Here is a 25,947-nt window from a genome sequence, read left to right on the forward strand (position 1 = left end):
CACGTGATTGCTTTTCTCAAACATGCAGCCTTGAAACTGTTTGGGCCATAGCTGCAGGTTCCAGGCTGCGAGCGACGCTATCGACTGCAACTGGACATTTAGTCTACTCCCCAAGGGCGCGTCATCACTCTAGGTAGCATTGCGAAATCAGGTAACAGATCAATAAAATGCAAGTATGTGTGAATAGAATTAGGATGCTATCCATCTGCACAATTACTATCATCCGACACATACCACTCCTAGCCCGTCCATGTCTCCGTAGAGATGCATCCCACCCATATCCATAACTATCCCTATTTGCGCCCTTCAAATGCTGCGCTACTAACAAACGCCTGTGAATGCTCCGGCCTGCGCGCGTGGGCAGGCCAACCGCCCGGGGTATGCATGCATATGCTCGAATGACAACTAGGAAAACATGAAGAAGAAAGGAAAGCGCTTGTTATACAGATCCACCATATTCCTCCAAGAGACACCGCAGATTTTGCAATGAGATCATTGCCCGATCATCTTGGGGTCGTGAATGTAGGTGCAGTTTTCGCCTTTGTTGCAGAGACCCTTGGCAAAGAACTTGCATGCCAGGACCTTGTGTGGCTTGTGATCTCCCCGATTCTTGGGCCGCTTTCCCTGGTTGCGATCGTTGTTGCCGTTGCCATTGCCCTCATCGCGTTGCCGCTTGGTGCCACCGTTCGTCTGCTGGTTGTACTGCGGCTGCATCTGGGGTTGGTAGGTGGACGCATCCTGCATCTGTGGAGTCCATGCTGCAGCTTCAGGCTGCTGAGGCTGCGGTGGGAAAGCGAATGGGAATGGAGGGAAGCCAGTTGGGAGCGGTGGTGGTGGAGGAAGAGCGCCGCCTGTCGCTGCCTGCATGTTGGCAATGAGTGCAGCAATATCCAGGGGCATGCCTGGCTGCTGTGGCGGTGGCTGCATTGGGAAAGACACAGGTGGGGGCTGAGGAGGGGCTTGGCCATTGCTGATGGAGTTGAGTATGGTCTGAAGGCCGGCGGGGTCGAATGGAGCGGCTGTTGACGGAGGAGGTGGGGTGTAAGCCTGTTCGACAGGAGCCGGAGTAGCGGCAGGCGGTTGACTGGTTCCGGAAAGCTGTTTGATTATGTTCTCCAATTGACTAAAGTCGGGTACACCTGCAGACATTGGCGCTTGTGGGCACCTGTTCTTTACTATATCGGGCGGAGTACCGAAACTGACCACGGTGCCAGTCGATGTGTTGTCTTGCCCTTGTTCCACCGGCTCTTGGGGTGACGGTGGGATGTCGTCAGGACTTGAGTAGTAGACCATCAATGTACCGTTCTCGCGCTGTACGTTGGCCTCCTTTTCAGGGCATGACGGCTCCTTCTCTCCGCCACCATAAGGCGCGTAATTGCGCTGACGCTCGTCTTGAGGCACCACGCTGAAGTCGACTTGGGACGGCGGGGGCCATGATCGGCTGTCGAAATCCATCTCCTCATCATCGTCGTCGAGATCAAGCTCCTTGTGCTGCTTGAACATGTGTCCTTCTCCACCGAGGTCACCAGCATCCCGAACAAGATTGTCGCCCTTGTTGTCCATCTCTTCGTCATCCGCCTCGTGATCAAAGTACTTGACCTCCACCAGCGACGTTTCAGGCCGCCAAGTAACGCGAAGATGTCTTCGAGCTTCCTTGCGCAGACGCTTCGCCTTCTCTTCCTGTGTTTCCGCTGGAACTGGCTTCTCGGATTTGACTGGCGCAGCTTCCGGCTCTTTTGACTTCTGGAGTGAGGCCATCGTTTGAGCAAACGAAAATGCGGGCTTCGATGTTGTCGTTGCCGCTGGCTTTTTGTCTTTCGGCGCGGAGACAGCAGCCTTAGGCGCAGCAGCCTTCGCGGGGGCTGGTGCAGGCGCCGACTTCTTACTTGCCGCGTTGAGCGAGGCAAAGATGCCCGAGGGCTTGTTGGTAACTTGACTAACACGGGTCTTGACGGGAGCAGGCGCCGGTGCCGCCCTCTCGCCAGGTCGCTTCTGTGTTGTTGTGTTGGAACCAGTGGTTGCAGACCTCGAAGCCAAAGTGGACGCGAGATCCTTCTTGACAGCGTTCACAGGAGCGTCGGGTGCCTTTGGTTTCTTCGTCAAAGGGTTCTCGGTCGACGATCGGCTCGCGGCATCTGGTGCAGGTCGTTTGATGCCCTTGTTTTCTGTGGGCTCGCTTCGTGTCGGCGAGCTTGCCTTGGCCTTTTTGGAGTTTGCGGAAGCACCATCTATGATTTGTTGTATGAAAGCTTTGTGCTTGTCATTTGCGTGTTTCTTCATCGAAACAAGTGCCTTTCCAAGCCTAGTCTCCTCAAGGAGCTCAGAAGTCAAGGTACCACATCGAGAGAGCACTTCGTATATGACCGCAGACAAAGGCCCATCGTAGTCCTTAATTTTGAACCGGTTTGCCAGAAACTGATAGCACATATACAAGAAAGGCTTAATCAGTCCCAATTGATATAGCACATCGGGATGGGAGTGCTCAAGCGCAGCTTGAAGGGCAGACTTGAGCAGGTCACGCTGACTGGTTACCCGGCTTTTCAGCACGGGCAGCTCACCTAGCTTCTTCTGTTCCTCCGCTTCCGTCACAGCTTTGCTGTCGGCTCGCCACCGCTTATGGATTGTATCGAGTACTTCCCATACCTCTCGCATGCTGTTTTTGATCTTGTCAGAGCTAGGCGAAGACGAAGAAGGATGCCATGTAGCTTTGACGACATCATAACGAACAGCCGCATCAGGATCATCTGGTCTTGTCTCTGGAATGGGCATCTCCTCTTCTTCTGAAGAGTCACTATCGTAATCCGATGAGTCGGTAGTACTTTCACTATCGCTCGCCTGCCTCGTAGGCTTCTTTGTGGATTTGAAGGCTCTCGACTGAGACTTGGCAGCCGACAGACTTGCACGAAGCTTCTTGCTGTCTGCACCAGCCTTCTTCAGGTCTTTGAGCGATTGCCGAGGGACGTAGACGGGGAGCGCAGCTGTGCACATGTTAGAGGATGCTTTAAGCGCAATATTTGTAGTATATTCAGGCTTACTTCTATTGGTTGCGAGATGAAAAGGTTCGTTGCCCAATGTCACAAACTTGTTCAAAGGAGTAGAATTGGTAGCTTTTGCTAGTGCAGCCTGGTCAAGAACGTAGAGACCCCCCGACTTCCTTCCCTTTGGCATGTCATATTCAGGCACGGGTACTGGCTTTGCAAACGTAGCAGATGCACGCTGCTGAGCAAAGTTGTCTGCCAAGGTCTTCGGTGCCTTTGGAGAATTAGCATTTGATAGATGACAGGAGGCAATGGTGAGGCTTACTTGATAAGGAGATGCAGTAGGGCGGGCTTGTTGCAGTGAGGGCGTGTTATGCTGCAGAGCTTGTGGTGTCACGGTACTTGCATGGCCCTGGGGAGTTTGGGTTCGCATGGGCATTGGATATGGCGACTGTTGCTGCTGTCGAATAGCATTGGGATCCATGCCTAGCGATGGGTCGACATTCGATTGCTGTCCGTAACCGCCCAAGGAGTTTTGCTGGCCAAACTGTCCATACTGGTACGGCGACGCGGTGCGAAGACCATGTGATTGAGTGGTGTATGCTTGGCTGCCGCCGGTAAAGGGTTGTTGTGCGTAAGCGCCATGGTGCCAGCTTTGGGCTGAGGTATTAGGTGGCAACGCCGAGTGTTGATGTAGCTGGGCATCCCATGATGGGGTACCGTAGCGGTCGACACCAGGGAACAGGTGCTGATATGACGGGTCGGTGTAGACGTTCTGGCCTTGCAGAGGCACCTGGTCAGTCGGCACGTGATTAGCCGCCATGTTGTGGCTGGTGAAGAGGATTTTCTTGGCTGGCCAAAGTGTCAGCTGTCAGCTGCAACTGCAGGGGTGTGATTGGCGGATGACGCACAAGTGTCTGAAACCAGCGAACGGAATGAATTAGGCGACTATGCAGCAGCACTAGGCGCAAAATGGACTGGCGCAAAGTCACAAGTGTGAAGGGTTGCCGATTCGGGGAAGGGAAAAAAGGTCGATAAAACTTCCGGTTCGGGCGGTAGTGCTGTTGTGCTGTCTGAAGGCCGTCGCAGGTCGCAGGCCCTCGGATGTGGTGGGAGATGCAACAGACCTGGCTCACAAGGCAGTACTCGTGTCCCGACGCCCGCGATGCCGTGTCGCCCAGTCCACGATGCGTACAGTAGATACGGCTTTTATGGAGATGGCACTTTGCCTCGCGTATTATGCGATGAGGAGCCCACTGCTGGGCGCGTCACTTGACGTACGTTTGCGCGCACCAGAGCACAGCACGTGTTGTATGTCTGCGACAGCGACAGCGGCGAGCAGTTCTCTTCGGCCAGACTCCCTGATGCGCAGCGCGTCGAATCGAAGACGGAGCTGTATTAGTAGCAGAAATCGAAGATGATTGTCACTCTGCCCTCCACAACGCAAGCTTCCTCACAAACGCCGCCGCCAGCCTGAGCGCGCACTTCCCCCAAAGCAAGGACCCGAAGGTTGAATCTAGCCTCAGAATCAGATGCCCTTATTAGGTGGGCGAGAGTTCACTGAGAAGTAGCATGAGTGTCAAGAGGGAAGAAGGGGACGATTTGTTGTCGTGGGCGAGGTGAGTTGAAGAGCGAGGGAGCGCAGCGAAGGGGCAAGCCCGTTTTCAAAGGTCGCCTGGCCGCCAAGTAGCGCGTCGCGCTAGCCCCCAGTGGGGCGGCGGGCAAGCTCGAGCTGCATCACCAAAGGCCGGGACAGCAACCGTGGAAGGAGCGCGGGCAGGCAGACGCGCCACACTATCTTCTTTGTGCACTCTGGTCTTCGCGTACGTCTCACGCTCTTTCATGTCCCCTCTGCGCATGCGCTTAATTTAACAAGAGGCGGGTGCCAGCACGGAAACAATGGCTCTCTCACTGCGGGATCGCCAGATTGGTATGCGATGCGACTTTCTTTGAGACGCTGGAATAGCACTGACAACACGTGATAGCTGCAATCAAGCGCATACTGAAGTGAGTGCTGAAACCGCTTCAACGACGGCACCGCTGACCCAGAGAGCCTCAATGCCCCCATCCACGATGTCGATGCTCCCGAAGATGCCAGCGCAACCGCAAATACCTCCGATATCGAATGGAAGGTCCTTGTCCTCGATACACAGGCAAGGAATGTGATATCGGCAGTTCTACGCATGAACGACCTGAGGGCAGCTGGGGTAGGACCAAATCCTGAGCACCCCATTCACGATGAAATCTGAAGACCGTGGAGGCTACATCGATTCAAAAATGAGCAAACCTGAAGGCTCAGCGTCAATGTAGGCTCCGGGGTGTTCAGACTTTTCCTATGAGGTGTTAGAATACGAACATATACTGAGAACACACAGGTCACTGTACACTTCAACCTGGCCTCTAAGCGCAGCCCCATACCTGACACGCCAGGCGTGTACCTGATCGCCCCCACCGCCGAGAACCTCGCGCTAGTCACCAAGGATCTCAACGATAGCCTTTACACTCCGATATACCTCAACTTCCTCTCGAGCGTCCCCCGAACACTCCTGGAAGACTGGGGCAGTCAGATTGCTGCGTCGCCAGGAGCTGCCGAGAATATCGCCCAGCTGTACGACCAGTATCTCAACTTTGTCACCCTAGACAGCGACCAGTTCTCCCTTAACATCGAAGATGCGTATCGAAAGATCAACAGCCCGAAGACGTCGGACCAGGAGCTGGACGAACTGATCGACCGCATTGTCTCCGGCCTCTTCTCCGTCGTCGTCACCATGGCCGTCGTACCCATCATACGATGCCCAACTGGAGGCGCTGCTTCTGATATCGCTGCAAAGCTCGATCGAAAGCTGCGCGACCACATCCTCAACAGCAAGGAGAACCTCTTCTCCGCCAACACAGCGTCTCGCCCCGTCCTCATCATTGTCGACCGTAACATCGACCTCAACCCCATGTTCAGCCATTCCTGGATATACCAAAGTCTTGTCTACGACGTGCTAGATTTTTCCCTCAACAAAGTCACCGTTACTGTGCCAAATGACAAGGAGAAGCCAGAGAGTGGTTCCAAGAAGCAGACGTACGATTTGACTGCGAGCGACTACTTCTGGAAGCGCAACGCGGCGCAGCCGTTCCCTCAAGTAGCGGAAGACGTCACAAACGAATGGACCAAGTACACAGCAGACGCGGAGAAGATCACGAAAACCACAGGTTCCAACTCTCTTGACGATGTAGAGACCCAGTTCGCAGCCCACCTCAAAGGGGCCATATCCATGCTCCCCGAGCTCCGTGATCGCAAGGCTACCATTGAGAGTCACATGAGTATGCTTGAGTCTGTCATGGATGGCATCAAGCAGAGGAAGCTGGATGAATTCTTCCAGCTTGAAGAAGAGCTTGGAAAGGCCACCAAAGCAACAATAATGGAGATAATCAAAGCCGCGGATAAAGGAAACGACCCCTACGACAAGCTGCGCCTGTTCCTACAGTGGTATCTCACCACCTCTGACGACCTATCGCGCAACGAGCTCGACAGCTTCACACAAGCTCTGGAACAAGCTGGATGCGATACAACTGCCGTCGCATACGTCAAGACAGTCCGACAGATCACGCGCATGACAATGCTCAGCTCCGCGCCTGCACAACCTGCCCAGACGACGTCATCGAACCTTTTCGGCGGCTTCTCGAGTCTAGGGAGTCGCGTTACCGACAAGTTCAAGGAAGCCGGCCTCGGAACACCTAATTTGGAAGGTGTATTGGTAGGTTCATAGACCTTGATACGAGACAATGACTAATGTGGCATCCTCTAGTCCGGCATTAAGAGTTACTTGCCAGCCAACAAGGATCTTACCCTCACAAAGGTCGTGGAGGCCATTTCCGATCCACAAAGTGAGCGATTCTCCTGGGTATATCAGGAATTGTGCTAATTCCTTTCTAGATGCAACTTCCAGTGCGCTCAACAAGATCGAATCGTGGCTTTACTTCGATCCCCGGTCAGCGAACGCGCGTGGAACCATACCGCCAGCCAGTCAATCACGCAACCAAGGCACTGTCTCACGTGGTATTGAAGCCTCTTTCGGACAAAGACGGCAAGGCTACACAGAAGCCCTCGTCTTCCCAGTGGGAGGCGGCAGTATGGACGAGGTGAGTAGCCAATTAGAATGCACCCAAGACATGTTCTAACATCTCCATAGTTTGGCAACCTCCAGGCATGGTCGCAACGGACCAGCGCTGCGGGTGCTGGTCAGCAAAGAAGAGTGGTATATGGCTCCACTAACCTATATTCCGCACGTGACTTCATCGTCAACGAGCTTGCGCCTTTGGGTGCGGAAAGCACCTGAGCTGAACTGGGGCTCTGAAGTCTACATTAGCCTGAAAATATGAATTGTGCAGAATACAATGGCCATGTAGCCATGATAACTATTTTCAAGTCTTGATTCCGTGTCGTATTTGACAAAACTATTTTGAGGTTGAAGCATAGATCAGCTCAAGACGTATCCACTTATCAATATTCAGCAACATGTATGCTGCAACATACGACATGAACTCTGGCCACCCTTGGTGCCCTGCCTCGAATCACGCCAATATCTATGGACCTCACAACTACGTACTTGTCAAAATTTAGCAACTTGTATGCAGCAAGTGCGATACAAATTCTGCAAAGTGATTGGAGCCAGAAGTATACACCAGCTTAGAACGTATCTTCTCGTCAACATGTAGAACCATCTATGCAGCAACATGCAACACATGTTACTGCTTGTCAAGATTTAAACGTATGTACGCGAAACGAATTCTGTCCACCCCAGGTCTTATGATGTTGACTATCAACTCATCGTAGACTCGGGTGTTACTTTCCCGCTTCACACACTCCACCCAGTCATGCTGCAACGACACCAAAAGAAAACTTACACGCGTCACGTCATGCAGATTTCATGATCCACCCATGGTCACCTGTGTACTCGTCAGCACACAGCATACCCACACCACCAACACGACTCACTCACTCATCCCCCCCAGCACGATCCTCAACAACCCACAACCCCTATAACCCATAGTGCCACGCACATCCCGATTTTCCACACCCCCGTCGTCCATCAAACAATCTGCGACCGGAAACATCCATCTCTCAAAGTAGCGAACTACCACCCCCACATTGCTTTTTCCCCAAACCCGTTATCTCGAAACGTCGCCCGCCCCACTCTTGTTTGCTTTTTCGCCAGCTGCCAGCGTCTGCCTCAGCACTCGGTTGACGGACCGAATCCTTTGACAAGCCACGATATGCACGCCCTTGACGTGTAAGTGTGTGCGATTCAGCAGATTCACGATGCGAGATATACGCTAGGGGTGTTTCAGATCCTTCTATGCAGGCTTCGAGGGCTTCTATGCATGACTGTGAAATGAAGTCACGCAGGAAAAGAAAAAGAAATGTAGACGCGAGTGCTGTAGGGATGTTAAGATGCTGGGATGCGATTGGTGCTGTTGTTGTGGTGCTGAGATGCGATTGGCTGTGTTTGCCGTTATGCAGATACGACCTTGCGTGCTTGTAGGACGATAGGGCTGGCGTGGCTGGCATGGCTATCGTGAGTACCCTCCAGCCGATCAAACAGCGCTGTGGTATAATCCGGGTTGCTGGAATTGTGCCGAGTGAGGTTTCAGGTCGTTTTGTGATTGAGGTCGTTTCTTCTGTTGTGTTGTTCAGCTTGTCACGATGGTGGACCGAGGTTGTTATGCTGAATGCCGAGTAAGGGTCTCTGTGTAGACAGGGACTTGATGCGATGGAAGACATAGTGGCGCTTGCATGTGTAGAGACACGTCGCGCATGGGGAGTCGGTGCAGAATGTAACAATCGTCGTCCATGATCATGGTGAAGGATGTGAGAAGACAGACATACTGTATTGAAAAACATCATTGCATCGCGATCACAAAATTCGACAGTTGTGTGATAATATACAATACATTCATAGCGGCTCGATGTACCGCAGCACATCAATCTAAAGGGCTCGCGCCCAAAAAAAAGTCTATCTATCACATCAAGCTAAGTGTCATGAAGCCATCCAATCCAATCCCATCCGTCTATCCAGTCTATCTGAGGTATAACCCAAAATCAAGTGCCCAGTAAAACGCCGAAAAGAAAGAAAGAAAAGGTGTTACAGCAGCAGGTATCAGCGACGCAAAGGACCGTAAACCCTGTGATTCCTGACGTCCATAGCGCCACTACCTGCTAGTCTCGTAGCGAAGTTGATGTCTCCGAAGATGGCGCCTTTGGACTGTAGTGTCCAGCTGACCGTTGGTTTTGGACTACCAGTGAAGGGGTTCATGCTGGTCAAGATCCAACCGCGGGCTAACGGGGAGTACTCAGTCCCTTTAACGACTTCGGGAACGGCGATGAGGAGCGTCTTTGAGTGTTCAAAGGGAGCGAAGATGATGGCTTTGCCGCTTGAGAGGGGTGCGCCGGTGTAATCGTATGTCGATGATGGTGAAGAGGGTGCGGAGATGATTAAAGGGCCATGTGTGCGCTCTGAAGCGCCTGAGGGCCAGGGTATACCCGAAGTGATTAGTTTAGAGAGGAAGTGGACGAGCGATGAGAAGGCCGCTCGGCCTTCGGTAAGAAGCATGTAGTTCTGTAAAATGAGATGAGGATTCAACAGCATCTCGATGTTGTAGGGCTCTAGTCGGGGTTCGTTTGGCTCCTGGAGACTTGTCGAGACTTCTAGAAGCCATTGTGAGCCGCAGCTCAGTACGCAAGCCAGTGTTTGGATGAAGATGTTGCGTAAAGCTGGTGTTCGTGGGTGATGGGGTGCATGTGAGAAGTTCCACAACCCTGTTCCTGGTATCTGGTATTGAACACAGAGATCGATGATTGTACGCGCTCGCACAACATGTGCGGGAAAAGACGGGCTGGGTTGTGTTCGGTGTGGTAGATCAAGGAAGATGAGATCTAGCTGCGCATACTCGGCTCTGCCGTCTGAGGCTTGAACAATCTGACTTGCTTGGCTTGAAAAGCGTGGGGGTGGGGGCCGGGCCGCGTTGGTGTCCAGGGAGGTTGGACGGCACAGCCATGAGACTGACCCGTCGTGTAGTTGAAGTGGTGTGCCGGTTGTGCAAAGTGCGACAGGATCTCGCGCCGCAATACCGACGAGTAGTAGTGACCGAAGGCATTCGTCTTCGATGTTCGGTCTCGAGAACGGACCTGGAGGAGCCAGTGCTAGAGGTAGGCCTGAAGCGTTCAAAGCGATAGCAGTTTTGTCCCGGTTTGCGTCAAGCCTCCGCATGTACTCGGGTAATCTTGGATTACCACCGGCTCTCATGCGAAAGGTTTCCGCGACCAATGACGTAAACGATTGCATCGTTGGAGATTGATCGTGCGGAGTATCCGGTCTCTGCAATGTGCCTTGGCCATGTGCACTTAGCGTATCGAGCTCCTGGAAGAACGCCAGAAGCGAGCGGATCTTCATCGAGACTGGGTTTGTGAAGGTAGTGAGCTCACTGGCAAGAACCAGTAAGTGAGTGAAGAACTCTCCGGTAAATCGTACGATTGTCTGGACCTCATCCTCGTAGTGCCGCAAGCAAGGTACTAAGAAAACATGACTTCGCCCCATCTTCATCTCGTGGGCGCACCATGCGCGATCAAACCACTCAGAGCTGAGTATTCGTTCCAAGAAAGTCTTGAGGGGGCTGAACTGCTCCATGAGAGGCGGAGTAAGTCCTGCATTTGGTTGCTGGCCCGAAGGTACCTGGGAGTAGCTGTATTGCTCGACGTAGTAGCGTAGAAACTGTTCCTCGTCTGGTGTGATGGCGACGTCGTCTATTGCCACGACGACTGCCCTTGCGTTCTTGTAAACGACATCGATAGCACCGGCAACCCGTGTCCTCTCGCTCTCATCCTCTTGTTCCAGGCAAACTTGGTCGAACCACAGCCCTTCGCCCTTGTTCTTTTCTCTGATAACAGCCTCGAATAATGCCGCACCAGTCGGTAGTGGGAACTGCTCGATTTCCTTCTGCCATCCGAAAGGAAGATCTCCAACCGGTGTAACGACTCTTCTCGGTGCGTTTAGGGTAAAAGATTTCCTGCAGTAGCTGAGTGCGATATACGACTCTTCCTCGCCACGGAACTCGACGTCGTTGATCAACCGGAAGGGGAAAGTGGCCTCCAGATGGTCCTTGGGAATGAACTCCTTGGTGAGTGCCGGCGCTAGACGGCTGATATTCGCCAAGAGGGTAGTCGCATTGATGTTGGTGGTGAACGACGGCGCCGTCCATCTGTGCTGATTGATCAAACTCTCTCGTGCACCAGATTTGACAGTCCGTGTAGTAAGACTCGAAGTATCCAGCTCGTCTTCGTCGATGTCCAGAAAGTTGCACTGTCCGAACCGAGAGTAGTACTGAAATGGTGTTGACAAAGCCATGGGAAAATACATTATCCAGCTCGCTTGATAGGAAAACTGTTGGTGTTCGATGATGGACTGGACTCTTGTACAAGGCACCCAGACCTTTTTGACTACGATGGCCTCGCTCTCCCTTCATGACCCATGATCCCTCCTTCTGCACCCAAGAGCGCCGGCGCAAAGCCGTGCTCTGGTCTTGGGGCCAGCGGTAGACAAGCTGAGAGGACGGTGCCATGCATGAACGTTTTCCGTCAGCCCACTGGCGCCACAAGCGGGCCCTCGCGCACCTGCTACCGCATTGCGTATTTGCGGGGTATGATGAAGGCTTGGCTGCCCTTTGACGATACGTTAGGATGCATAAGGCGTAGTTGGATATAGTAGAGTTTGAGCGATCCAGATGTTCGGGTACAATTACGGGTCCGCACGGTCCTCGCAGGTGCAAAGCAGGTGACGTCGCAATCTTTCGGAAGGGGCAGTCGCGACTGCAAAAGAAAAAACACGAGCTGAAACACGCAGACTCATGGATTTGTTCCGGTAAACGCCTGGTTGCGGACTCGACATGCCGCGCTAGAAGTTCTAGAAGGAAAAAAGCAATATGGTATGCATCATCCTGTAATTTCACACGGTACGTAATTTTCCGGACAAACTTGTTCTAGCGAAGAGTGATCATGATGCAGCAGACATGCGAAGTTGAACGGTCAAGTCATGAAGAGGCTAAGCCCTACCATGGATCGTCCCAGCGCGGAAGGATGCTGAAGCATGCTGTGCCTGAGCACGATCTGTATAAAAATAGACTCGCGGCACGAGATTGACTCCCCGATCTGTGTAGAGATACATGTGTTGTGAGAAACAGAACCCAGACTCCAGCCATTACCAAGCCAGACACGTGATACTGGCCGGCCAAACCGCTCACGTTTTGGAAACTCAAATCTCAGGCTTGCGATGGCAGCTACCCGCCGGACCAAAACACCCTCCAAAACGCGAATTGACAAATTTCCAAACGAGCATCAATCGATCTTTGCATTTGCGAGCCTGTCATTGGAGCCCGCGATCACGTTCGACATCCGAACGTTCTGCCGTTTGTATTTGCTGTGTTTCCGGAGCCGTTTCCGTGCGACCATGACTGGTACCGACGACTTGGTTACAAGGTAGTTACTGAACGATCCGAGAAGAACACTGCCATAGTTAGAAAGTGCGGAGGGGTATTTGTCAAGATCAACTCACCCTTTCAACGCGTTGCGGCCTCGCGACCCCAGGATCACCAGGGTAGGTTCCAAGAAGTCAATCTGTCCAGCACCTGTCAGCAAACCGCTCGCTTAAGAGATGCCAGATCGAAAACTTACCACTTCAGTGATCATGTGCTTGGGGCTCTTGCAGTGAAACACCTCAACGACGGCACGCACTTGCAGCCGGGTCTTCCTTAGCAGCTTGACGCACCGGTCCGACACCTCTACGCATGCCTGGTATCTGTCTTTCTCCGCCTTTCCCATGTTTTTCACGTTGGCCTCGGTAGCCATTATGGAGCTGGATAGCGCGGAGAAGCCAGGTCTTGTGGCTGGCAACCCGTCATGGTTCGACAGCGTCCGTTTGAGATGATCAGATTCCTGCCGTCCGGTAGTACCTTGACTGATAGGTGCACCTGAAGCATCCGTGGTTGCGACTCCAGTTTCCTCATCGACGGCATAGACGGCGAGTAGAGTGTCACCATCTCGCAAAACGGTGCCGATGGTCCACTCCAAAGCATAGGCTGCTTCGTCACTTAGATCAGTAGACACGAGATACACACGCTGTCTTCTCAATCCATTCTTCGCGTCTTCAGCAAACTGAACGTAGTCGCCCCGGATTATTTGTCGAACACAGCGGTGAGCCTCTGGGCTGGATTGGATAGGTGAGATGTTCAGCGAAAGCTGCTGGGCTGATTTGATCTCGGCAAGCTCATCCTCGTGATCTGAATGGACTGGGGTCGAAAGACCAGATCCGCCCTGGTCAAAACTGGTATGGGGATGTACCACTCCCGACGAACCCTTCCTTGATATCCTCTCCCCGTTGGGGCCAGTAATGTTTATGTTGGGGTCTAGTAATGATCGTACTTTGTAGGAAACGGCGACATCTCGCCCTGTGTGAAGTTAGTGAGATGTACAAGTCAATATAGGTAGGTTGCAATGCTTACGCTCTTGCTCGGCGGCAGCCAGCAGGCTCTTAGCAGTGATGACTTCTCTGCCCATGCTGTCGGTGCCTCCTGATGACTTCCTCGACCGCTGCCTGCCTCGTTTTCTCTCCTTGGTTTTGTTCCATCCGTCTTCCCAGTCTGAGCTATCCGAGGCATTGTCACTACTCTCGACAGCAGCACTATCTTCGCCGTCGTCGTCTGTCGCAAGGCGCACGCCCCCACCGGGCGCGGTAGCCGTGCCCTTGACAGGATCAACACCCTTGCGATTCGGTAGTGAGGACAATCCGCCCTCAGATTGTGCCAAAGCAGAGTCGTTCAGTTTGCGATATGCCTTGTCCATGTCAATGCGCTTGCCCGAGTCTGTGACGAAGGTATTGTTCGATGTCGGTGCGGCCGGCGTCGGGTTTGCCATGCGCGTTACTGGAGAGGCAGATCGGCCTGGCCCCGGAGAGCCAGACTTGGATCTGCCCAAGGGCCCACTCGCGGAGTTGTGCCTATCCCTGGAGTTTCCTAGGAAGCCGCTGGAGTTGCCATAGACGGAGGACATGGCACGCGGCTTCGCAGCGGCATCCAGCTTGCCACCCTGCGAGACTCGCTTAGGCATGGCATGTGCGTCGATGGAGGGCAGCATTTCGAACTTGTACGCCGATTCGGGGTTCACGCGACGCGGTGACGAGGGCATGGCGAAGGGGATGCCAGTGCTGCCGCGGCTGGAGCTCCTACGCTGGGCCGGCGAGTCGACGTCCAGCATGCTGCGAATGGGCGAGGCAGCGGAGCCAGGACTTTGCGCGCGCGCGGTTGGGCTCTCTGCGCGTCGTGCGCCGGGCTTTTGGTTGCCTTCGAGAATCTTGACGACCTCTCTCATTTCCTCGTCAATAGCAGCTTCGAGTGACGCCATGGTGGCGGTGTGCAACTGGACGAGAAGACACGGAGCCGCGTGTGGAGTGCGGGTTGTGGAGTTTGTGGAGTAAGTGAGTGAGGCTGGCGGCTGGTCGAAGCGGAAGTTTGGTAGTAGAACGCGGTCGTGCTCGCGGGGTAGCAGAAGTGATTAAGGTATCAATTGGCGTCGCGCTATGGCATCATAGGCGGTGCTGTGTGCTGTCGGGTGAAGGGGCTACAAATAGCAGCGATGCAGTCCCGAGCGCAGTCGTCTGGAAAGATGTGGGGTGAGCGCGTGATGGGATGGACTAATAGCAGCGGTGGGGTAGCAATTCCAAAGACTGTAGCAGCTGGCAGTAGCTGAAAGCGATGGCGGGCCGAACCGTAGTATACAGTGTAGCTAACCGCTGTCGGAGAACAAGTTGTTCCCTAGCAGGTTGATGGAGGCGGACGACATGTGGAAGTCAAAGCGCGAGCAGCAGGCGATGAAGCTATGCACGAACAGTCAGCGCGCGTCGATGGTCGCGGGTGCGAAGTGGGCATGAAACCCCTCCCCTCAACATCTGGCGGTTTGGCAGCGCTTGGCAGGCGAAGATCTCTAGAGACTGCCACGCCGCTGACGCAGGGACGAGTGGCTACTTTGATATGGATAGGCAGCAACGCGCAGATATGGAAAGCCTTTGAAATAGATTCTTCTTAGTCTTGGTTTATCAAGGCGCACGAATATCTGAGCAGTTCAACAGCAGCGTGCATCTTTCATATGATGCTTGGCGATTAGTGAAGCAGCCCGGGGTGTGGCTGTGCTGGCAGTCGCTCCATCTATGGACATTCATGTGGAGCTTCCTGCGGTCTAGCCAAGGGAACAATGAGAGTTACCGCATCATTCCCGAATCAACCGACGTAAAGCGAAAAAAAGACGCACATGGGGGCAGCAATGGCATCGATAAATATATTATACACAGACGCTCCCTGACTAAGAGTATCTACCTCTTCCTGGGTAGAACAATATTAGCTCGTGCAGCAACACCAAGCTTGTGAATAGCATTGCGCCTGTCCCAGATGCCGCTCGTGCCCTGTACTACAGCAATGAGCTCCTGCGCAATACGCTGGGCAAAGCTGCCTTTTCCACTGCCCATATTCCTCCGCTTAGAAGCTGCGGCCAGGATCCACTGGATAGCAGAACGTCGCCGTTGCCTTTGACCCAGCGGAACGGGGATCTGAAGGGCAACACCACCTCCAGCAGCGCCACGCTGACTTCGGATGCGCATCAGAGGCGAGACAGAGTCAATGGCGAGAGTAAGGTAAAGCACAGGGTTGAGGGGTAGATGCGATGGTGGCGGCGCACCAGGAAGCAGAGGTCGTGCTGGGTTAATGGTGGGAACCGGTGATGTCCGAAGGTGTTGCAGAATCAGCGCCATGTTCTGCAAGTCATGTCAGTTGTTTGTAGGCTGTGATTCAAGGCTGGCTGACCTACTCGCTCCGCAACGCTCTTCTTGCCGTGTCGCATGAGCAGATTGGTGACCTGGTCAACTACGGGATCGTGGCGATGCTTGACATGGCCGTCCTTGGGCAGCGGCAGAGTGGGCATCTCATACTTGAGCCCTGGCGTCGTGGGCGCTTTTGAAGCAGCCTGGAAGTCTACGAGGCCCATGTCCACGCCGCTGTTTCCACTTGGCTGTGTCGTCATAGTTGAATAGGACCGCGAGCCCTTGGGTGCCATATTCGGTGTCGTCTTGGGCTTTTGCGAGTTGAGCTTGTCCTGCATCACCTTGGGCAGGTTCTGTTGCGCCTCTTTGTCCCCCTTGACTACCTAGCACACTGTCAGCCTTCGCCTTGCCATGTTTGCTGTGGATGACCCCACATCTTCAATTGCTGTGCCCTGGTTGAGGTCGGGACCGTCCTCTCCCATTGTCTTGGCCATCGAGGCTGCTTCTTCCGAGACATGTTCAATTGGCTTTGCGTCCTCTCGCTTCGATCGGTCGGCGGCGGGAGGCTTGGTTTGATCCGAGTAGAGGCGGCATTGCGACGGCGCCATTCGAAGCGCTGACCGAGCAGGCCATTGAGCCTGAGGCCTTGGCCGGAACGCGATCGAGCGCGTGATCGCGGGGACGTTTAATCGTGGCGGCATTGTGATGTGTTGTGGAGTCGGCTTGGTGATGTTCTTGCAAAGTGACGCCGAATATTCAAGCCGATGTCGCGCTACAGCGTCCGTGCGCAGTTTGCCTCTACCCCAGATCAACCCAACGCGTTCGGCAATTCATCACCATGATTTGATGTTGCCAGATCAAGGATACGACACATGCGCCCACGCACAAAATCTACCCTGGATACCTTCAATACATTGTACTGTGCAGAATTCCGATGTACAGTACAGCATATGTCTTCAGGGTGCGGGTTGGGTTCCGACTTCCGCAGAACGAGCTGATTCGTAGGGAGCGTTCTACATAGTAGAAAGAACCGGTGAGACGAAGTTAATGGCCGTTTGTAGTTGGGCTTCGGGTTGAGCCTACCACGAACGAGCCCTGGCCTCAGTTGCCCGTCACTCCATCGCTCTTGTAGCAGTTACGATCTCGTAACAAATATCCTACGCTTTGTCTCTTCCAGTCCCTATCACTCAAGTCACTTGTACCAATTCGATCCGTTGCCATGCATATACAAGAATATCTTTTCAACGGTATCTACACCTCTGTAGTCGCCACGCATATATGAGAATCAGTCAAAACACAGAAATCAAGCTAACACACGCAGCAATGGCCAGTTCCGGCAGCCCAATGCCCAAGTCACCAAGCTCGAGAACGATATGGACAGAAGAGGCGGTTGATCGAATACCTTTTAAGTATGCCGCCTTTCTCAGCAGCCAATATTGCCACCGACTGGAACAAGAACCTTCCAAGGTTGCGTCTCTAGCCAAGTTGAAACTCGACTTGGAATATACTGTTATATACAATCCCAAAGGTAGTGATCGTTTTCCTCCGCCAACAGATAACGAGGAAATCGGACTGGCCAACGCTCGTAGAAGGAACACGTACCAGATCACCGTCGAAGAAGTTGGCACTGTATAGTTAAGCAGGTCTCGGACTTCTTCATGAAAGTCAAGGTCGAGACAAATCACACCAAAGACCACAACAGCCGCAACAAGGAGAATAAAGGAACCGAACGCAAGGTGCACAACATCATCGGTTTCGTCGTATACGGAAATAAAAGTACAAACGTCACATTCGAAAAGTTCGTCGATGGAAGGGCCACCCATCCAGCCGTTCCACACTACTTCTAGCAGGGATACGGTATCAAGCTTAGTTTTCCACAAGCACTGCTGGTCGACCATGGCAATGCCGATGGGCCAATCTAGCTGCCCGTTGAACTGCCCAAAGTTGTTCCTGAGCAGCTGGTCTGCCGTCTCCTTGCTCCGCTGCAGACGGCCGTCATGATCAAATTTCAGACTTGTTGGATATGAGGTAGCCGGAGGAAGTCAGTGTGTTTTGTATTGGCTTAACTTCAATGTAGAAGTTATTGATCAGCTCCAGGGTGTCGAATGGTTTTGGCCGGAAAACATTCCAAGTCGATGTATACACCTTGCACCCTTGAGATCGCATTGCTTTTGCCTCCATTTGCGCGTCTATTTCAGCTGTCCCCACCTGTGCCCATCTAGAACTGGCGACAGGTTTGTTTCTTGCTTGACTGCACTCTTCCTTTGCATTGATCGTCGGGCATTGCTCATTGGTCACTGCTACGTTAGATGGAGCTAGTACCCAGTATGGTGCATATCATGTAAGTCAGTCGCTCGCCCCCGTCCCGCAGTGTTGCTCCACAGCGATGACAGCCAATCGGAGGGCAGCAACTCCGCAATGCGCACCCTCCGCGATGAGTGATGTTGGACTCTACTCGAAAGCTTGAGGACGCAAAGACTAAGGGCTTGCTGCTTAATGTTATCGTCACTACTCGGACGGGCATGGTGGGCTGCAAGGGTACGGAATGCGTGCTGCAGGGCGTCACGGGGTCACGGTCGCCTTTCCCCGCACTAGCCCGGATGGATGATAGCCAATCAAGACTCAGCTCCCAGCCACTCCGTTTCACCCCACTGCAGCCCTGGACAGCACACGGGCGATTAGATGCGCTCGCATAGGCGGGCTAGCTTATCGGCGGTATACGGGGACTCTCTGTGGGCTCCTCCACCATGATCGCATTCCCTCTCGACTCTGTCTTGACCAAAGCGCTAGGCACCCACCACCTGCACCGTTCCTGCTTCGATTCACGCGTCACAAGGGTACTCCCATGTGCCCGCCAGAGCCTCGACACGCCCGTAGTACCGCATAGCTGAGACGGCGAACCAGCCTTCCCATTCCGCCCATTCCTCCCATTCCTCCGCCACCAGCGACTGCGCGCAAACCATGATGGACACAACCGATCGCGGCAGCTTATACGAGCACGACATACCGTCGCTGAGCGCGTCGCTCGAAGCCTTCGACCCGGAGCGCAGCATGCACTCGGCCTACAGCGGCCGCTCCAACATGCATTCGTCGCGCTGGAGCGTGCCCCAGGACGAGGTAGACAGTGAAACCGAGTCGGACGGGCCATGGGCGCCTCCAGCATGGCAAAAGTCGCAATCTAGCAATCACTGGTACAGAAAGTCGCTGCTCGGTGAAAGCGCCATGCGCAACAGCCCGTCCAAGTCGCCGTTTGAGTACCGCACCGATCGCGACGTCACACCCTCGCGCATACCACTGCCCGAGTCGCCCTACAAGCAGACACCGCGCACCAGCCCAGAACCCATTCCCGAGGAGGAGCAGAGATACATGTCGACCAACATCGCGTCGCGACTACAGAGCCCGGAGGAAGAGCCGCAAGCGAGCGCGGGCGCATTGGCGGGGACCGAGTCAACGCTGTCGCAACATGACGACGGAGGGCCAGTCGAAGGCTGTAAGTACTGAGACCCAATGCGCGCTGTGTATACTGACAGCCATAGTCATGCGCTTTGCGTACAGAGGAGAAGCTAAGTTCCGCACAGCGCCTATCGAAGATACAATCACCACTTTCGCAAGTGGCCTTCACATCTTTACGAGGTCAAGAGCCAACCTCATCTTTACTGTCGCGACTCTTTTAATGTCTTACCTATTACTACATCCCTGGCAAGCCAGTCTTATTCCAGATGTCGCCAATGTCGCCAGCATGGCGAAACAGTTTGAGCCTTTGCTATACGCTTCAGAAAGTGTCATTCCACGGTCGCGCGAGCTCGCAGACGCCAGTATCGCCGTGCAAGACCTGGGAGAGAGCGTCCGTGCGACTAACATGTCTGCGTCGCCTGTCATCATCGATCAGCTAGACGACCTAGGCGATAGTCTCAGGATCCTATCCGAGAAGATTACCAGCTTCTTTACCAACGTAGATGGCGACATGGACTCGTAGGTATAGCCTTCTTGACCTCGTACACCTACTGATAACTGTAGCATCCTCATTACTATGGAATGGGCCAAGCGAGAGCTAGCAAGTATTCAAGGCCCAAAGGTTGGCATGATTGACACAGTCATCGACAATGTCCACGGCGGCCTCAACGCGATTGGCCTGCTTGAGCGCAACGGCGAAGCTACAGCCGTTGGCCGTGTTGTCAACGATATCCTTGGACACACTACACAACAGCGGTCGAAAGCTACCCTGCAGCGCACGTTCGACTACCTCCTGACCACTCTAGAAGAGAACATTGCAAATGAGCTCGCGCGCGCAGACGTCCTCTTCCAACTCTTCGAGAGTGTAGACCGCCAATTCCACAACCTCCACCGCTCCGTCGCCAAAGAAGAAGACTCGCTCGCAAACCGCAAAGACGAGTTCCTCGCTTCCATGTGGCGCACCTCCATCAACAACAAGATGAAGATCAAAAAGTACGAAAAGAATCTCAAGCTACTCAAAGACGTGCGCGCATCGACACTCATCAACAAATCGGAATTGAAAGTGCATATCCAAATCATTCATTCAGTCAGGGACCAGCTAGACAAAGCACGCAAGAACCTCATCAGTCCTCTCATCCGCGCTGCGCAGAGCAACAGCTTTGGTTTGGACCAGCAATTGAACGATCTGACGGGTACATATGGGTTTTTGAAGACTCTCAGAGACGACCAGAAGAAGAAGGTTCGACAGCAAATGTGGGGCGAGCCCAAGAAGCGCATTGCCATTACTGCTGGTGGCAAAGAAGAGGAGATCGAGGGGGACGGCGAGTAACTCACCCGCTTACCTCCAGTCTCTCTCTTACTTCCTCCTTTTTGAATACTGTTTTCTGGCGTTCAAATGCATAGCTTACCTCTCTTGCCTGGCTACTACTACTACTGCTGCTTCTTTCTTGCTCGTTCTAGCATGGCGACTTGGTTAGATAAAGGAGCGGTGTCCTGCTTATACTTATCGCGGCGTCTGATAAGATATGTGTCGTGGCGTATTGGACATATCATATGTACGGCATTGTTGCCTTGATACTCTTGTAAGGGACATGGGTTGGGTTAAGGCGTTTGTGTTGTCAACAGCTTTATACAAGCATTACCACTACCACCACGTACTGATATCAATCTAAACATAAATATTATTACGCTTGCGCCGTTGTCGAGAACGAGACCTGGATTGTGGTACGCTAGAGTTCCGTATAATGGCTTACATGTCGTTGCAGGTGCGGACTCGTTCCGCTTGTCTGGCAGTACCCAGGTACCTAGCAAACGTCAGCCGCCCCTTGCTGATTACGGCACAGTATGCTTAGGCAGCCAGACTACATTTCGATATATATGTATTATGTAGCTACCTCACTACACTGCGCAACAGTCCTCGCAGGGCCTCGACTTGGATCATTCCACAGAGAATACACTGCACGTTGCATAACTCAAGACTACATCTCCCTTTCCATCACCTTTTCTCTGATCCCCAGTCAAAGAAGCTCAGCTTATACCACGACACGCTGCAAATTCAGCCAAGATGCCCAGGCGTCTTCATCGCTCAAAACCCGTCCCCTCTCCTACAGTCCTAGACCCGCCTCCCTCAGGAACCCAACCTGTCATCCGCCCAGGGCCCTCCGCAGTGACCTACCACATCCCCAACTCCCCTCCCCATTCCACTCAATCCACCTCCAAAACAACAATCTCCCTGCCCCGCCACTCAAAATGGACATCAGGCGTCCACTTCCACACCCTTCACACAGAATACTTACACCTCCTCCGCGGCTCCATCTTCGTGTACCTAGACGGATCAACCAGGATACTGAGCGCTGAATCCGGTGGCGAGGTAGCCGTGTACGGCAATTACAAGACTGAACCCGGACTAGTTATCCAGATCCCCAAGTATGCACGACATAACTGGGGTAGAGCGAGAGAGTATCTAGCGCACCACAGACCATCTTGTATCAGACCACGATTCCCGGTCGATATCGACGACGAGGTAGTGGTGGAGGAATGGACGGATCCGGCGGATGGGGGGAAAGCGCTTTTCTTCTGGAATTTGAATGGCGTTATCCAGGCACCATCTAACACGACACTGCCTCCGCTTCAGCAGTTTGCGCGATGGGTGTTGGGGCGTTGGTGGGTAGAGTTTCAGCTGTGGAATGTGTTTTGGGAGTTAGATAATTGGCCTGTGGTGCTGGGATTGAGGAACATGTTGGGGGCAGAATGGTATGGGTGGCCGTTGCCAGAAGGGGTTTATCTGAGGGTTAGACATATGTGGTCTGAGGTGCTGTGGGTTGAGCGGTGGAAGAGGAAGGTGGAGGGGTGGATGGAATGGATCGTCATACTGGTTCTGTTGGGGTTGGCGAGGGGCATTGGATGGGTAGTAGACATCAGGGCTGTGGAGAAAGAGAGGACGCCAGCGGCCTTATGGGAGGAGTACCAGAGAAAGGAATTTAGGGGTTGAGGCAGGGGCTCGGACGTCTTGAACTATTGTAAACATGTTTTGAAATCTGGATATGTCCTACCAACGCCGCTCCAGTCGTGTGTGAAGTATGCAGGCCATAACGCCCCGTACTCGTATCCATACCCATCCGTACCTGACGTCTCTTTCTTAACCAAAACGACCATATTCCAAGTCTTCCTCTCCACTCCACACCTCTAGATGAGATGCTTGCTTCTGAAGTAGGCGCGGAGGTACACAACCTGCCAAGCCCCAAGTCCAACCAACATACCCATCGTGCCCAGCGCAAACCACTTGACCCGCTCATTGGTGCTCTCGTTGGTATCACGCAGCTTCTGCTCCCGGCTCCTCAGGTAATCCATCTCGGTGACAATCTCGCCAACCGTCTCCTCGATCCTCCTGAGTTCAGCTTCTACGGGCTTCAGCTTGTCGACGGCTTGGATGGCGTTCCAGTCCTTGGCGTCGGCGCCAATGTCAATGTCGAGCTCGACGTGGCGGGGTGCGATGTTCTTGGACGAGCCGGACGAGGTGAAGATGTTCTCGAAACATACGTCGAAGGCTGAGTCGGCGTGCGAGGTGAAAGCGTAGCGGTTCTCGCCCACTACGTCTTTGGGCCGGTGGTAGTCGTTGCCCATTGCGTCACGGATCTGTTTGTCGTTGTCAGTAATGTCTTCAGGCAGTATAATGCTCGCATGGTGCTGGTCTGTTGACATGGCGCTGGAATTGCAACGTACATGCATATCCACTCTCTGGCCATCTCCGCGGTATCCATCCAGAATCGCCGTGACAACCACCAACTGGTCTTTGGCAACAAAGTTCCTAACGCATCGCTCGTACTTGGCCGAGTCGTGTGGTGCGACTGGGTGGAGGTCGAATTTCAGGGCCGCGGCGAGGGGGAGGATTGCCAGCAGCACGCAGCTGAGAAGACGTGCTAACCGGTCCATGCTGGATTGGGGATGTGTGGAGAGCTGCAGCGCTTGCGGACTCGAGTTGTTGCCCTCTTGGTGGCTCCGCGAAATGTACAGCTGTCGCAAGAGCGCGCGGAAGGACAGATGGTCCGACTGTAAGCTAGCGCGGAGTGGGGAAGGCGCGTGCGGACCCTGAACCAGAACAGCGACTGGGAGGAGCGTGTCTTGCCATCACTCTTCCAGCTTCAATATGTTAAGACGACCACATATTCGCGCTAACTTGACAGAAGTCTGATGATACAGTTCTAGAAAGCTTATCAAGACTAGACTATCTCATACCGGCGTTAACCCATACCAACGCCAACCTGTCGCTGAGAACGCTCAAAAGACATATCCTACAGTACGACAACAGCCTTCTTACCAAGCGGTAGTACCGCCATCCAGCTTCAGATCATGCCCAGTCATGTAGCTGCTCGCCTTGCTCAACATGAACAGCCCCGCAGCCTTGTACTCTTCAGGAGTGCTGAGCCGGCCCAACATGCTGTTGTTCTCCCATTCCTCGCGGCTTGCCTCGCCCTTGTCGAAGTTGGCTTGCACCATTGGGGTGACGATATGACCCGGGCTCAAAGAGTTTACTCGGATACCGCCTGACCCATCTGGATTCTTCCTTCCCCACTCCATGGCCAAGTTCCGTGCTAGTTGCACCACCGCCGCCTTGGACGAGTTGTAAACGGGCGCGATGAAGCCTCGGTTCGCAATGGTGCCACTCATGCTTGCGACTAGGCAGATCGAGCCTTGGATCTTGTATTCCATCATCTGACGGGCGCATTCTCGAGCTGCTAGGAAGACGCCAGTGTAGTTGACGTCGAGCATCTTTGCGATGTCTTCTTTCTTGAAGTCGAGCGCGGGTGTGACTTGCTGAATGCCAGCAGCTGGAGAATGGATGGTTAGTATTTGACTTCGAAAATGTTGGGGAAATACTGTACCTGCAATGAGGCCATCAAGACGTTGGTGTTCCGAGGCAATGCCGCCAATGCACTTTCGCATCGCCTGCTCGTCTGTGACGTCCACTCTATGGTACTCCAGACCCGCACCGATGTGGCTCTTGAGACGAACCTGGGCCTCTTGGAATGGTTGAGGGGGCTCTGGTAACCGGTCGAGACAATACACCTTGCCGCCAGCCTCCACGAGCCCTTCAGCCATGCATAGTCCCAATCCACGGCCTCCACCTGTTGATACGTTAACACGGGTTACAAAAGCATGTTGGTTGCTCTAGAGATGGGAGGAGGACGGCATGCTGCACCTGTAACCACGAACACTTTTCCGTCGAGGTCGAATTGGCTGAACCGCTTCTCTCCAACAGTCTCATGTTTTTCGTATGGAACTTGCGGATAGGTTGCGTCCAGGTGTGAAGCGATCCCTCGGCGCTGAAGAGGGGTGGTGCAAGGCTGAAGTCGAAACGCAGGTGGCGCTGGGCGCGCGAATCGCCGAAGCAGCATTCTCGAAGACCGCAAAGCTGCCATGATTGATGTCGTCTGGTTGCAAGTTGATAGTTGAAAGCAAGAAAGTGAGACAAGAGGAAACACAATGCTGAGCGACGAGCTGGGGCGCTCCTGTGCTGACATGTATATGTCACACAGGCATGATGTAATTGCAGCTCATACGCGTACCTCCCCTTCCTTCACCTTGGCTGACCGACAAAGCATCGTGACTTCCGCGGCGACCCAGCCGCACGATTCGTTGAGACCCTAGAAGGAAACCGCTACAGATGAGCAGGGCAAAAGCTTGTTACTAGGCGCGTGACGGAAACACGGCATAAGATTTAGTAACGATTAGCTTACTGGGCTTGCCACACAGACGTACGAGCATCAATCTCACGATGTTGGCACCTGCAGGCACGGCTGGCCTGCGTGGTCTGAGTGGGTCGCGCCTGTTCCCAACCGGTATCCGGAATGCGGGGCTGTGGAGACACAGGGCTGGGTGGTAGTTGTGGTGATTGGTTGCGGATAGTGTCGCCAACACGCCAGAGGTACATCATTCTGAGCAAACATGGGAATTCTGTGCTTGATGCGTTATCTAAGATGGAGAAGTTTTTCATTTTCCCATGATAAGAGTCTGACCGCGCAGCATGCACGGTCGTGGTAGCGGTTGCTGTGGAGAAAATCATCCACTTTGCCATGGGATTCACGTCAGGCTTTCGCAGCGTCCCTTGCATTGCAGGATTTATTTTTCACGATAGAATGGCCTGGACAGCTCGAGAAGCGATTACATCGTGATTTGGTTGACCGGGCTTACTCAGTTGAGAAGCACACGTACTTGCACAATGCAACACAGCGCGCTACACAAATTATACCGTTACTATCTAAGCAAGCTTGACCTGAACCTACGGGTTGCTAGATACATGAGTATGACGGTGTAATAATGAATGGTTGGAGGCAAAACGCGCCATTTTTGCGCAATCCGCAAAGCTTTTAATCAAATGTTGCAGTGTTTCTAGGCAGTGATAAAGCTTTTAACTATGAGGCACGAACGCTTTCTGCATCCATTACATGCGGCGTGTGTGCAAATACTCATTGAATCTATTCTGGCAGATTGGTGTTTGCGGACCAAGTGACAGTTCCAAGAACTTCTCTAGTCGAGATGGCTATTCTCTCGTTACACCCATCTTTCTGCCGCTTATCTTATGGTTAATACCACGATGTGATTCTACACACTCTGATGATTTGTCTGAGCAAATTTCCATTCTTTTTGGAGGGATGAGAACCTCTTTG

The 25,947-nt window shown here is 53.4% G+C and overlaps 8 protein-coding genes across 8 annotated transcripts; 2 read left to right on the forward strand and 6 right to left on the reverse strand.

The window, feature by feature from the left end:
* Window positions 1-492: 492 nt before the first annotated feature.
* On the reverse strand, window positions 493-3,801 carry J4E90_008265 (uncharacterized protein; the record flags this gene model as incomplete). The annotated part of the gene is made up of 3 exons (XM_051437794.1): window positions 493-2,978; window positions 3,036-3,252; window positions 3,304-3,801. The coding sequence occupies 3 exons, from the start codon at window positions 3,799-3,801 to the stop codon at window positions 493-495; spliced, it is 3,201 nt and encodes a 1,066-aa protein (XP_051288605.1).
* A 1,076-nt stretch (window positions 3,802-4,877) lies between these two features.
* On the forward strand, window positions 4,878-7,306 carry J4E90_008266 (uncharacterized protein; the record flags this gene model as incomplete). The annotated part of the gene is made up of 6 exons (XM_051437795.1): window positions 4,878-4,908; window positions 5,028-5,185; window positions 5,354-6,724; window positions 6,776-6,854; window positions 6,904-7,109; window positions 7,160-7,306. 6 exons carry the CDS (start codon window positions 4,878-4,880, stop codon window positions 7,304-7,306), a joined length of 1,992 nt encoding a protein of 663 aa, XP_051288606.1.
* A 1,821-nt stretch (window positions 7,307-9,127) lies between these two features.
* On the reverse strand, window positions 9,128-11,371 carry J4E90_008267 (uncharacterized protein; the record flags this gene model as incomplete). The annotated part of the gene is made up of 2 exons (XM_051437796.1): window positions 9,128-11,225; window positions 11,364-11,371. The coding sequence occupies 2 exons, from the start codon at window positions 11,369-11,371 to the stop codon at window positions 9,128-9,130; spliced, it is 2,106 nt and encodes a 701-aa protein (XP_051288607.1).
* Window positions 11,372-12,666: 1,295 nt separating this feature from the next.
* Window positions 12,667-14,418, reverse strand: J4E90_008268 (uncharacterized protein; the record flags this gene model as incomplete). Its single annotated transcript, XM_051437797.1, has 2 exons — window positions 12,667-13,466; window positions 13,521-14,418. 2 exons carry the CDS (start codon window positions 14,416-14,418, stop codon window positions 12,667-12,669), a joined length of 1,698 nt encoding a protein of 565 aa, XP_051288608.1.
* A 964-nt stretch (window positions 14,419-15,382) lies between these two features.
* On the reverse strand, window positions 15,383-16,527 carry J4E90_008269 (uncharacterized protein; the record flags this gene model as incomplete). The annotated part of the gene is made up of 3 exons (XM_051437798.1): window positions 15,383-15,820; window positions 15,874-16,209; window positions 16,261-16,527. 3 exons carry the CDS (start codon window positions 16,525-16,527, stop codon window positions 15,383-15,385), a joined length of 1,041 nt encoding a protein of 346 aa, XP_051288609.1.
* Window positions 16,528-18,787: 2,260 nt separating this feature from the next.
* Window positions 18,788-20,609, forward strand: J4E90_008270 (uncharacterized protein; the record flags this gene model as incomplete). Its single annotated transcript, XM_051437799.1, has 3 exons — window positions 18,788-19,316; window positions 19,363-19,798; window positions 19,844-20,609. The coding sequence occupies 3 exons, from the start codon at window positions 18,788-18,790 to the stop codon at window positions 20,607-20,609; spliced, it is 1,731 nt and encodes a 576-aa protein (XP_051288610.1).
* Window positions 20,610-22,465: 1,856 nt separating this feature from the next.
* ERV25 (vesicle coat component) lies at window positions 22,466-23,212 on the reverse strand (the record flags this gene model as incomplete). The annotated part of the gene is made up of 1 exon (XM_051437800.1): window positions 22,466-23,212. One exon carries the CDS (start codon window positions 23,210-23,212, stop codon window positions 22,466-22,468), a length of 747 nt encoding a protein of 248 aa, XP_051288611.1.
* Window positions 23,213-23,593: 381 nt separating this feature from the next.
* Window positions 23,594-24,379, reverse strand: J4E90_008272 (uncharacterized protein; the record flags this gene model as incomplete). Its single annotated transcript, XM_051437801.1, has 2 exons — window positions 23,594-24,108; window positions 24,163-24,379. The coding sequence occupies 2 exons, from the start codon at window positions 24,377-24,379 to the stop codon at window positions 23,594-23,596; spliced, it is 732 nt and encodes a 243-aa protein (XP_051288612.1).
* Window positions 24,380-25,947: the final 1,568 nt, after the last annotated feature.

Source organism: Alternaria incomplexa (assembly GCF_024043165.1).
Source record: "Alternaria incomplexa strain BMP 0042 chromosome Unknown scaffold_12, whole genome shotgun sequence".
Lineage (NCBI taxonomy): Eukaryota > Fungi > Ascomycota > Dothideomycetes > Pleosporales > Pleosporaceae > Alternaria > Alternaria incomplexa.